This window comes from Pteropus vampyrus, unplaced genomic scaffold (genome assembly GCF_000151845.1).
Source record: "Pteropus vampyrus isolate Shadow unplaced genomic scaffold, Pvam_2.0 Scaffold134, whole genome shotgun sequence".
NCBI lineage: Eukaryota > Metazoa > Chordata > Mammalia > Chiroptera > Pteropodidae > Pteropus > Pteropus vampyrus.
In genome coordinates, this window is record NW_011888915.1 from 4,276,165 (window position 1) to 4,288,396 (window position 12,232).

The 12,232-nt window shown below is 39.2% G+C and overlaps 1 protein-coding gene across 1 annotated transcript in view; it reads right to left on the reverse strand.

The window, feature by feature from the left end:
• The window catches only part of PPP2R2B (protein phosphatase 2 regulatory subunit Bbeta), a 411,123-nt gene that overhangs the window by 95,156 nt on the left and 303,735 nt on the right, over positions 1–12,232 (reverse strand). The window contains exons 3-4 of the mRNA XM_023534916.1: positions 5,546–5,643; positions 2,503–2,668 (exon numbers count right to left, since the gene is read on the reverse strand). Of these exons, the coding sequence (XP_023390684.1) occupies positions 2,503–2,668; positions 5,546–5,643 (264 nt within the window). The remainder of the gene's footprint in view (positions 1–2,502; positions 2,669–5,545; positions 5,644–12,232) is intronic.

Sequence of the window (12,232 nt, forward strand, 5' to 3'; positions counted from 1 at the left end):
GCGGTTCCTTTTGGATGGGAATACTTTCATTATTTTCATTTTCTTTCTCTACTTTCTAAATTTTTTACAATGAACACATAACTACTCTTGTGGCATGAATACCGAATCAAATATACCTTCCTTTCTCATCACGGGTATTAGAAAGCTAGGTAAAGCAATGTGTTTTCACCTGGCAAATAATCTCAAGATTGAGATTCGTGATTGAATGTTGGTTTTATTTTTCACCTAAAATTGTAAAGTTGGAAATATATTCTGGCAGAAAGTGAAAACTGTACCCAACTATAATGAGATAAGCACAATCTAAAATAAACCAAAAAACAAAAAAAACCCCAATAATTGACAGTGAGTTCAATCCAACTCCCCATGGTTGGGTTGCCTGGGGTCATTCTTGACTTTATTATCACACAGTTTTTTTTTTTTTTTTTTTTTTCCCGACTCTATCTTGGAGCTTTGTGGATTAAAAAAAGTCTGAGGAACATGTGGCTGTTAGTATGAGTAATGGCTCTTTCTATCTTCCGGCTGGCTCTCTGAGTAGTTTATCATTACTTATGGCAGCTTTTAAACACAATCTTATCATCTATCTTCATTTTCTCTTTTGTACAGTAATTCCAACTGTCTTCCATTAATTTTTGCATGTTAACCTATTTGGCTTAAGGGGAATTCTCAACCTCAATATTAGTATAAAGAAGAAAATCACATAAGAACTTGGGAATTTTTCTTATAAGAATCATTTTGAGATGCTGTTGGCATATGAAATAGCATCCCAAATGGAAAGATAATATCTTTGGTAATCAAAAAACTATTTAAAAACTCGATTAACAGAACATTATTCTATATAATTAATCTTCATTGCATTTCACTGATTTCTTTCCCCTCCCCCACCACAAGAGCTAATACGTCTTTGAATTTTATTATAAATAATCAATAAGCTAAATTTCATAATATAAAGTAGCTAGCTATAGCAGATAATCAGGCACTTTTTCTCTGCCTGAAAGTAATTAAGTCAAAATTATCAGAAGTTTCTTTTATTCTGAGTAGTGTTGAATCTGCAGAACCTTTGAGTAAAACTTACACAGTAAAACTAAAAGGGAAGAAATGGAAACAAATTCATATGGTTTGGCTTTCAAGAAAACAGGATTGAAAAAAGTAAACAGAACAATAAATACGGTTATGAGAAAGCATTAAATTACTTGGAATCTGGAAAAACAGATGAGTGGAAATCTGGTCATGTTGAGATAAGCCATGTTTGAATAACTCTAAACTGGCTGTTTCAGAATTGTCATTTTTTTAGATTTGTACACTGACTCTACATTTGAAGGATTTTTGGTTCATATGCATTAAAAACTTGTCCTTTTTTTTTTTTCCATAAGATTAAAATAAAACTCATCATCAAAACCTAGAAAATGAAAACTATAAAAGTAACAAATTTATAGGTCAACCAAAAATTTATCATGATGAACTTTTCAGAGTGCTTCCTTTTAGACTTTAAAAATATTAATATATGATATATGTTTGATCATATTACATACGTAGTTTGCATATTTTTAATTGACATATGAGCATTACCCTTTCTTTATAAATGCTGAGGGTAGGCAAATAGCAAATCTCTTGCTTTTTGATTTACATTTAAATGTATACTCCTCATAGACTCACACACGGGATGAAATGAATCATTCTCCAGCTTATTCGCTTGGGAGAGAGTATTCAATTTTTATACACTAATTCTCTTAATTGTTATGCTACTCTATTAGCACTTTTTAGTATATGATTTTATTCTGAATTGTTTCTCACATAGATGGCTTCTTTCAGCAAATGTCCTAAAAATGTTTAGGGTAGGTAATTCCACTATATAAAGACTTACCAAATTAATATGGAAATTGGCTCTCTATTCAACCCAACATCCTCTCTCTCTGACCTATCTATATCAACTCTCCCTGAACCAACAAATGATGTTAGAAATGCAGAGAGGGAGAAAGAGAAAGAAACCACGTCCTGATCAGTTCTGGGGTTGGGGTCCTTTCTCTTCCTGACCTGTGCTCCTAGCCGAGAACATAATTGTGTCAGAGACACAGGCATCTGCTTAACCCCTCCCACCCCCCAATACATTCAGGGATTAATAACTTCTACTCAGTATGCCAACCTCACAGGACAGCACGTTGAGTTTGCTGAAATGTGTTCCCAGAATAACATTCAGTGAATCTTAAGACAGGAAGTCACATTCCAACAACACCTGGAAACGATCTGCGTTAGTTGAAAACTGCAGATAACGTGTCTCACATAATTCGGTCATACATTTATTATTTTTTAAAAGAATAACAACTATTTTCTGAATGCTTATGCTTTGCCAGGCAGGCACTCTACTAGGCATCTTGCAAATATTATTTCTAAATTTTTCAACAACCCGCAAGGCGAAAGGAAAATTGAGTCTAAGGGAGACTGAAATATATGATTTGAATGACTATATCCATGAAAATATCAAACAGGAGATGTCACTCCACCTACCATTAGTAGACAGAAGAAAGTAGGCTGCATTCTGCTGAGGGAGCCATCTTATTTTATTGATTTTTTCTTCTATTTCTAAACTCTTCAGGTAATCGAACTCAGGTTCATGGCTCTGGAATGTGCTGTAAACATTGTATTCACCCCTACGATGAACCTGATTTTTACTCTGTAGGAAGGAGAGGGGGGGGAAAAAAAAAACAAAACCAGAGATCAAATCACATAAGCCACCTACAAATTCATCAGTTCTTTTTTTGAGCAGAATCATTAGGAGTGGGGTGGGTAGGTCATGTCAGCATGGGATGAGGGCAGGACTATGACAGCCACAAGGTCTATCTTAGCTCAGTGGCCTCCAAAATATCTAATCATGTGCCCAAGTTGGTAAATATCAGCACCTCCAATGTACATGTTTATTTATAAATTACATACATAAACTTTTGCACTAATATATTGTATTTATCACAACATATATATAATATATATATAAATAGAAGTTAAAATATGGTTTTAAAATCAATACAATTTTAAAAATTTGTATAAATATAAGTTCTAATATTTACTTTCTGCCTCCTAATGGATGTCTTAGATGCCCTTTGGAGTAAGCCATCCCACGCTGATGTCCATATATACTTATATCAATCCCTTCAAAGAGCACAAAGCTATAGCATCTATACTTTTCACTGGCCTTTTAAAATCTCACTAGATTCTCAGAATCTCTGAGAAGTAGGCAGAGCACAAAAAAGGACAAAAGAGGCTCAGAGATATTAAAAAGACTTCTCCAAGGTCACACAGCTTCTGAGTAGCAGATGTGGGCATCAGATCTTTCCTCCACCCCACTCCACCCTTTTTTTTCCTAACATGAGTAATAAAACAGACAGGAGCACAGATGATATCTGTATCATTGGGAGATGATGAGACTTTACCTCTGGCTTTCCCCTAGCTCCGATTATGCAAAACGCAAACAGCAGGAACTAAATAAATGATGAGAGCATGAAACATAAGGGAAAGAAAGGTGGAGAGAAGTAAAAAGGGGGCGTGAAACAGAGAGAGAAGGGAAAAGAAAGGAGGTTTTATTTCAGGCACTTTAGGACCTGGTTACCAAGAGCTTCAAGGGTCAGGCTTTGGAAAACAGTATTCAAAAATCCAAATCCAAGTCTGAAACATTAGTCATAAAAGTCTGACTCTTAATAAAAAGCTCAGTTAAAAAGTATATTTCTGGGTGGATATCGAACATCCAAACCCAAATCTCAGCTTCCAGATAGGTTGTAACACCATGGTCTTAAATGTGTTTGTGAGGGCACTGAGGTTCGTTTCTCTGAGCAAATTCTCCAGGAGTGTGGTTCTTGAGAAGTCACCCACAGGAGTCAAAAACAGGCCTGACCTAGATGCCATCACATGGCTTTGTTTCTCAGGCTCAGTGTTCATTTCAATCCCAAGCCTTGTCACAAAACTAAGCACTTACCTGCATGTTATCATCTTGGACATTTATTTTTTTATCGACCCAAACCACCTTTCTTTGGAAAATGTGCCCTCCCTTCATTCTACTAATGAATCGGGCTTCCCAAATATTTCAGTAAATTAAAATAGGTGAAACCTACAAATGGTGAACAGAAAACGTGGAGTGGAATCTTACTGGCAACATGCTGCCTTGGGTAATTTATGCTAAATAGCTCCTCGGGTTTCTTTTTATCATCACTATGAACCTAGGTGGATATTTTTTAAGTTGAAGAAGGTTTGAAAATCAGTTTTAAGAGGACTTTCAGTGCTGACATACTTGCTACTAGCCTACTTACTGCAGAGAGAGCCAGTCCACCTTAACAATAAATTTATGAGTGTTGATTTCCTACCATCCAAATCAGACTGTCAAGTGTGTGTAGTATGTGCCAGACCAATTAGCACTAGGCAGCTCTGGAAAAGCAGGAAAAATTCCAGGTCACGAAGAGCTATTAGTTCCTACTTGCCAACCACATTTTCATGTTTCCAGGGCCAATGGAATAGGCTGGGTGCCTGATTTAATGCTGAACACTTGAATTTATACAGAACCCCGAGGGATTATGATGCCCTTCTAGAAATTAATTGCAAATAATGTGCAATTACCAAATATATCACCTCTAAATGAGGCTTTCCTTTTTCCAGAGGAGGTGTAACACAAATGGCTTTGAGGCACAAAGCAGGCTTGAAATTGCCAGGGAAGTCTCTTGTGAGACCTTCTTCCTGCACTGAGCCTCCCCCTGCCCCATGCTGGGTGGATCTCAGAGGCAGGCAGTGGCAGATGGGAGAGTTACTAGGACACAGAATGGCCTGCTGGAAACACCAGGACCATGCCAGGGGAGGCCAAAGAAATCAAATTGGGCCATAATTCCATTCTGACAAAACAGAAGCAGACACCAAAAAAAACTCAAAATGAGAAAAAATTTCCGGTGGAACCCAAGTCTCAGGAAGAGATAGGCTTTTTGAGGTTCTCTGGAAGTTAGAACTGCTCAGAATGCACACAGCACTCAGCTCTAGGGGGCTCCGTGTCATCTACAGTAAAGTGCGTGCCCTGTGCATTGCTCAGATGGCATTTTGTGGGGTCGCACTCCCTTTGGTAGAGCGAGCTGTCACTTTCTTCTCTACAAACCCAAGTGGTCCTTTTCACATCTGTTGGCAAAGAACTATTTTTTTTTTCTTCTTCTATATACTCAGTAGGGGCACCTGAAATGAGAGGAGACTTAATTTTAACAGCTCAAGGAGAAATCTCACTCCAAAAGGAGGAGTGATGCTCCAAACAGTACTCGTGGCATTTTGCAGGTCAGGTGAGATGTGAGGTCGTTTGGAATGTGCGACACCCAGGTTTAAAAAGATAAGGCCATGCCCAGGACAGCCTCGATTTTCAGGTGCTTTTATGAGCCTGAACGTGGAACTGTTGATGTTAATGATTTTTTGGCAGTTTTTAGTTTGCCAGCAAAGCAGCAAGGTTAAGGGAAACACATGGGGATTAAGAAACAGTAGGAGGCCTCCTTTAAAAAAAGAAGAAAATGGGCATTTTGCATTCACTGCCACTTACCTCCTGCTCTCGTTGAAATATTACAACCCGACCCCCCTTGTCCCCTGTCGCTAGTAATTCTCCTGTGTGGTTGAATTCTACCGTAGAGATAATGTCAGCTGAAAAGAAGAAGACAAAGGCAATTTAAGTAACTGCACACTTACTTCTAAGCGATAGATAATAGACATACTTTTCTGTGCATTTAAGGGCTTCGGGCTTGTCTCTGCAGTGGAATTCACAAGGATTTTATATTTTGTATTTTAAGTGTCACTAGAAGTGGCACTTGGGAAAGTAAATTTCCTAGATACCCACACTACCGCTTTGGTCTCTTGGAACATCTGGAGAGAACAAAAGGAAGAAGCCCATTCAGACCCTTTTGTTTTGGGCAAGGGAAAATGAATTTCTTCACGGCTCAGGGAAATCTCGATTTTCTTTGATAATTTCTGCCAACCACAAATCCTGTACCCACTTGTGGCGTTTCCTTTCTTCTATACCAACACACTTCCCAAACAGGTTTCTGTGGTGGCTATGCAAATGAGGGCTGGGGACTGTGATGAAGCCAGGCTGGATGCCTAAAGCCCAGACATGGAAAGAAAGAGTTGGAGCATAAAGAAATCATTGGGAAACTCTGCAAGTCATAAATTCAAGGAAGGACCCCACAAACGCTCCAGCTTAATCCATGCTCCTTCTTTTCTGGTGAGTCCGACACACCTTTCTGGACGAGCACGACCTAATTCTAACCCCAGGAGACGGGTGCTGAGAAAACAGGGTCATGAGGCCAGAGCGGAGAGGGCTATCTGTACCCTGTATTTCCAAACAGAGAAAATACACAGGCACCAGGAACTCAGATCACAGATAATTGCCGAGGGAATGCCAGCCTGCCAAGTCTTTCTTCAACGCTGGTTACCCCCAGAGGAACAAAGACAGGTAAATTACCTGTGATTGGATTTATTAGGGCTATTTTTAGAAAAATGTCAGAGGTTAATCCCTCTGCAATTATTCCCCTGCAGGGCTCTAACAATTGCTACCAAGAGTGCAAATAAGTGTAAAAAAAAAAAAAAAAAAAAGGGCAGGAGAATTGTGACTACAGCCTTTGATAGAGGAACATTCTGAAGATTGTGTCCATGTGAGGAACACAGAGGGGAAACAGTGAGCTGGAAAACTAAAGCAATTACCTCTGAATGGTTCAAATCTCAAATGTTTAATATAATCACCATTTCAAGATTTTCTTTGTATGCCTGATTTATTCCGGTAAGCAGTGTAAAATTCTCCACTTGGCATGTAACTGTCCTTTGCCAAGATGAAAACGCTTCTAATGGTCATTCTTTGTGGAGACGGAAAAAAGAATAAGGCACAAGCCATCATTACTTGCAAGGTGGGCACATTTAAAAGAATGATTTATGATTCCTTGTTTGGGCCTCTTAGATGACTGACCCTGGGGGTAGCAAATTCAAAGCCCTACAAGAGCCACTAGGTAACACAGAGTGGAGGAAACTTGGCGAAAACTTGTGTCCCCTCATAGGGAACAAGTGGCTACTCAGCTTAAGCCAACTGTGGCCACGAACTATTGCATGCATTACCAGGTATTCCGGTCTTTTAAAAAGAAGTTGGAAATCCAGATTTTTATGCAAAACCTCCTCAGTTTTTTATATTGGCAACGACTTTTTTCAATGCCATGATGTTAAAAATATATAATCTTGTCTAGGGGCTGAATGTGGTTTGTACGTCACCAGTTTAGGACTTCTGGTCTATGGAAGGGTCTTCCTTCAGAAAAGGCCTCCCTATTCCTTCTTGATTGATGATCTCAACTGGAAATGCAGTCCATTCCCTCAGCAAGACCCTCTGAATGAATGCTACCTTAAGGAAACACGAAATAAGCTGCACGCTTGTTTAGTTCCCGGTGTAAGGTAAGAAAGCCCATTTCTATGACAAGTGCCCACTGAGGAGCAAGAAAGCCCAGCAGAGCTGGGAAGCCGGCTGTCTCAAGTGAATTATTTGACCACTTTTGTTTGTTACGGTTGGTGCATCTTGGCAAAGTGCTCTCATGAACAGAGGAGAGAAGAAGGCTGTTTAATGTTTGCAGTTGCCTCAGAACACCCTGGTAGAAAAACAAGTGAGTGCTAGGATACACTTCTCATTTAGTTACCGCTTCTTGGGTCGAATCTAAGGCAGGCAGAGCTGTTTCTTTTCACGTTCAGGCTTCCGTCAGGTACTAAGGAGTGAGTCAAAGCTCTCAAACTGCTTAAGACACGAACACCTCCGGAGAGAAAGGGGAGTGGGGAAGCAGTGAGAGGGTGGGGAGACCAGGCCTGGGGTGAACGGTGCCCGCTCACGCCTGCAGGGCTAAGATTCTGCTGAAGTGTAGCTTCCCCTCTTCCTCTCAGCAGTGGTGTCCACACAGACCCCGGGATTCTAGGTGGTTCTCCAGGGCCGGTGCACTGAGAACTAAAAAGTGGCCCTTTTCTTTTGGTGAAGTTGGTTCTCAGAAGGAAGAGTGAAGTAGCTTTTTCCAAGGTCAGCCTCTGGCTCGGTTTCCAAGAAAACATCACTCATGGCGGGTGGTGGGGGGGGGCTAGGCAGGGGGAATACCTCCCTTTCTCGGGGATGCCATATACATGGTCTTTTTGCTTAGACTCTCTGTGAAAATGTCTTCATTTAAGCATCTCATCACTTTTAAGATCCTCACAGGTCTAAACAGGGTAAGATTTTTTAAAAATCAATAATTCTCAGGCACGGATATGTTCATTCATTTAAACTATCTGTCACAATACACGATGTATAAAGCATTCTCCCAGACCCCACAGAAGACACAGAGTTAAAAGCATGGTCCCTACCCTCAAAATCATTTCAACTAAAATGTGCGCCATCTCCTCACCCCATTTCTGTCACCATCTTTGAAAAGAACTCATCTGTTCTCCTCCACTCAAGCTTCCACACATGAGTTCTGCCCGATATATTTGTTTTTACTCACTATTCCCTTAGCCTTTATAAAGAAATATGTTTTCTTTTGTATTTGCTAAAGTATGCTGTCAATATTATTTGAGAATTGTTAGGAACGGTCACTGGGCCCCAACTACCATGGTACCCACAGTCCTACCATTAGAGTGACTCCTTCAGATTGAAATACCGATCCAACACCCCTCTTAAATGCAATTGATGCTTTGAAGTTAGAGTACATTTTAAACTGTATGTAACCAGAGATGTGCACATTGAGTGTTGATCACATATAAGATAAAAAAAATGTACCCACGGAAGGAGAAAGATAAAAGGAACAAGGCCTAGTAGAGAGCACAAGTCTAGGCAAGTGGGATCTGTGACCCAACCAAGTCCTAACATGAAGGCGCCAGGTATGGGGATTTGGAATAGCCAAGCAGAGGAGAAAGGAAAACACACACACACACACACACACACGCGTGCGTGCGCATGCACGCTAAGATTCAAGCTCAAGTCTAAGCCACACGATCCAAGCCATTATTATTAGAACTCTGCATTATGGGACATCAGGCATGGTCCTAGTTAATAAAAAAAGTCCCTTTTGTTTTCCAAGTGTTATCAATATTTGTGCTATGTCTTTCTCAAGAACCTTGTAAGGGAAAGGGGGACTGGCATGGCAGGATTCTGAAATTCCTTAGTCCTCTTGCCAAGTCCTTACCTTTATTTTAACCCTGCCAGCCAGCTGGTCTGTATTTGACATTGTTTATATCTAGCTATCGTCTATGCCATTGCAGCTTGAGTTAATACTTGTTTTGAACTTTCATGTTTCCCGACTCATTTATCACTGCTAAGCCAGTAGGTGTAACCAGAATACTTTACTGCTCCATCCATCTCTGCATATCTTCATCTGTGACTGTTTAATAATTGATGCAAAACTCACGAATCATCCCACATTCCAATTTAAAGGTACTGAAACTTCTGATACACATACTCTTGTGTTTGTGTCATACTTTTTGGGAGAGCAGTTTCAATTGGAAAATTTGAGCTGCTCAAAACAACTTTTATGCGTATAGAAATTGCATATGGCAATAACAGTAAACTAGCAAACTGGAGACGATAACTTCATCTAAAATCTTGGTCAACAGAAATCAATTTATCAAGTTCAACATGACTTTTGCCTTTAAATGACCAGTATATATGACACCATTTTATTAAATGCCCAGATGAGTCATGCCATTGAGCAAAAAGCTGTAAGCTTAAGTAGTTTTCCTCTGTTCTATACAGATATGGATCAGGTACACGTTTTTGACTAAAAACAAAAAAAAACAGAAGCCAAAAGCTGTTATAGAGGTCAAATGCAGTTAACGTGATTTGAAAAAGAAGTATGTCTGCCCTGTTCTACATTTTTTGTGTTGATGTAATTTCTACAAGATGGTGGCCTGGTAACCCCATTTCTAGTTCAGCAGGCACTGCTAAGACCAAGTATTTCTTTTTAAAAACAAATCTGAGCATCCCACAAAGGTTCCATACTAGTAATTTCATATAGAAAGTCTCCATTTATCTGAATAATAGAAATTGACTTGGCAATTATATTAGCATAATGATGAGGCTGAAGAAAACAGGGACTCCCCTGGTCCACGCCCTTGTCTCCCACAGCACTGTGCTAGGCTGGAGTCTGCAATGCCAAAGCACTAGGCTGAGGCAGGCATCTGGATTATCAGGCGATGTACAATTCAAATAGCAGAGTGAGTGTTTTGACAAAGTGATGACTCAGTTGAAACTTAGAGAGGACCTAAACCCAAATCCTCTGATGGGGCAAGATCTTACTGACCAGGTCACTAGCACTGGACTCTCAGCATCAATCATAGGGACTGAAATGAGAGGGTAAAGCAATTTAGCCTTCAGAGCCTGTTACATGTCTTATCTTTCATCTAAGAACCATTTGGTAGATAATACTATAAAGTCATTTACCCTGTATTGGCTGACTATTTCAAGCCACTCAATACTTGGCTTTCTTCTCGATGGTCAGGTTGACTCTCCACACAGTTTTGTTTCTTCAGCTGAGACGAGGATACCCAGCAAGGATAGAAAACAGGTTCAAAGTGGATGCCAATGGTGAAATGGTAGTAGTTGCCAGAAATTTTTGGAGAGGGTTTTGGGAGGTCGCTTCCAGCTTGCGGTGTAGTGATGAATTGGCAATGGGTCCTGCAGTCGGCGGAGGCAGTATGGACCTCCTTGGTCTTCTCTACATAGGGGTTTCTAGCTAGGCTGGCACTGACTTTGCAGATTAAACAAATGGGGTTTTTAGGCTTCCTAGTGGGAATTAAAATTACTCCTTCCAACTACATAAATCTGTGGATTCCTTTTGGGTTCTGGTTCACAGTCCAAAGTCAATAATAGTCCACAGTTCATTTTCTCAGATCAGGTTTTCTCTGCTAAGTTTGGATAACTGAAATAGTGTGTTGGAGCATATTTTCCACCAAAATGGGAGGGAGTGGGGTGTTGGGGGGAAGTGGGCGGGAATGAAGTCTGGTGAAGGCCAAAGAAGATAAACCTAAATACTGCTACTTTGATTGTGTCAAAATGGCCTTGTTGATGTTAATATATTGTAAAATTTTTCAAAGTATCAGGCAATAAAAATGTGTGTAAAATAATTTCAATTTTGTTAAAATATTTTCATTTCAAAATATATCTTTAACTGGTAAAGCAATATACATTAAAACTTCCATTAATACCAAAATGATGCTTAAAACATAAATGAAATTTCCCTCACAATGTGACCCCTCCAGAAATAGTTAACTCTTATAAATGTATACACACAAATATTCATAGAAAAAAGAAGTCTGTCAGGGAGAGTCCAAAATGATATTATTTTGTAGGATGTGAATGATTTATTTTCTTATGGTCTTTTTTTCTAATTTTTAAATATTTTCTATTTTTTTTTTTACCATGACTATAAATGAGCAATTCTTACTTGTAAAGAATTTTCATTGGTTTTCATACTGAATAAAAGATTTCAGCATTTATCTCAGTGACTTTTTAAACTTTTAAAACATTTCTTTTTAAATTCCCATATACTGAAACTCAGTTTTGCTGGCATACCCTTTTACGGGTTTGGATAAATTCAGAGATGTGTATCACTAACATCATCATGATAAAGAACAGTTTATCATCCCCAAAATGTTCCTTTATATTGCTCCTTTGTAGTAAATAATTTTCAAGAGGAATAAAATTAGGGGAATAAAATGAGCTTACAGGTGTATAAGAGCTTCCAAAAGTTAAAAAATGATGTGCAAAGAGAATCTTATTGTTACTGGTCTCTCAACTCATTTTACAGCCAATGATCATTTTCCTACTACTGAGAGTCAAAAATTTTATTTTTTAATCTTACTGTTTAGATAGTATCGCTATTTAGAATTCTGTTTTTAGCGTGATGGGAAGCTCACATCATCAATATCCCTTTGCCGACCTGTGTCGCAAACTAGGTTTATGCATCAAGTTTTCTACCCTTTGATCTTTGCCCTTGGTTTTTAAATGGGACTGTGTGTGAATCCTTGGTTCGGCAGCATCGATTTCTTAACTTGATTCTGTTTCTCACATTCCTTTAGCTTGGTCCTAGTGACAGAAGAAGTAAAGTTCTGAGTAGTGACAACAAATAGGTCTAATCTTGCTCACCGGTTTTGATGTATTGGCAGTAGCTGCCTATTGAGTGGAAATCTGAGGTCATAGCTGGGCTTGGTGCGAGAGTGTTGTGATCAATTAGTCATGTCTGCT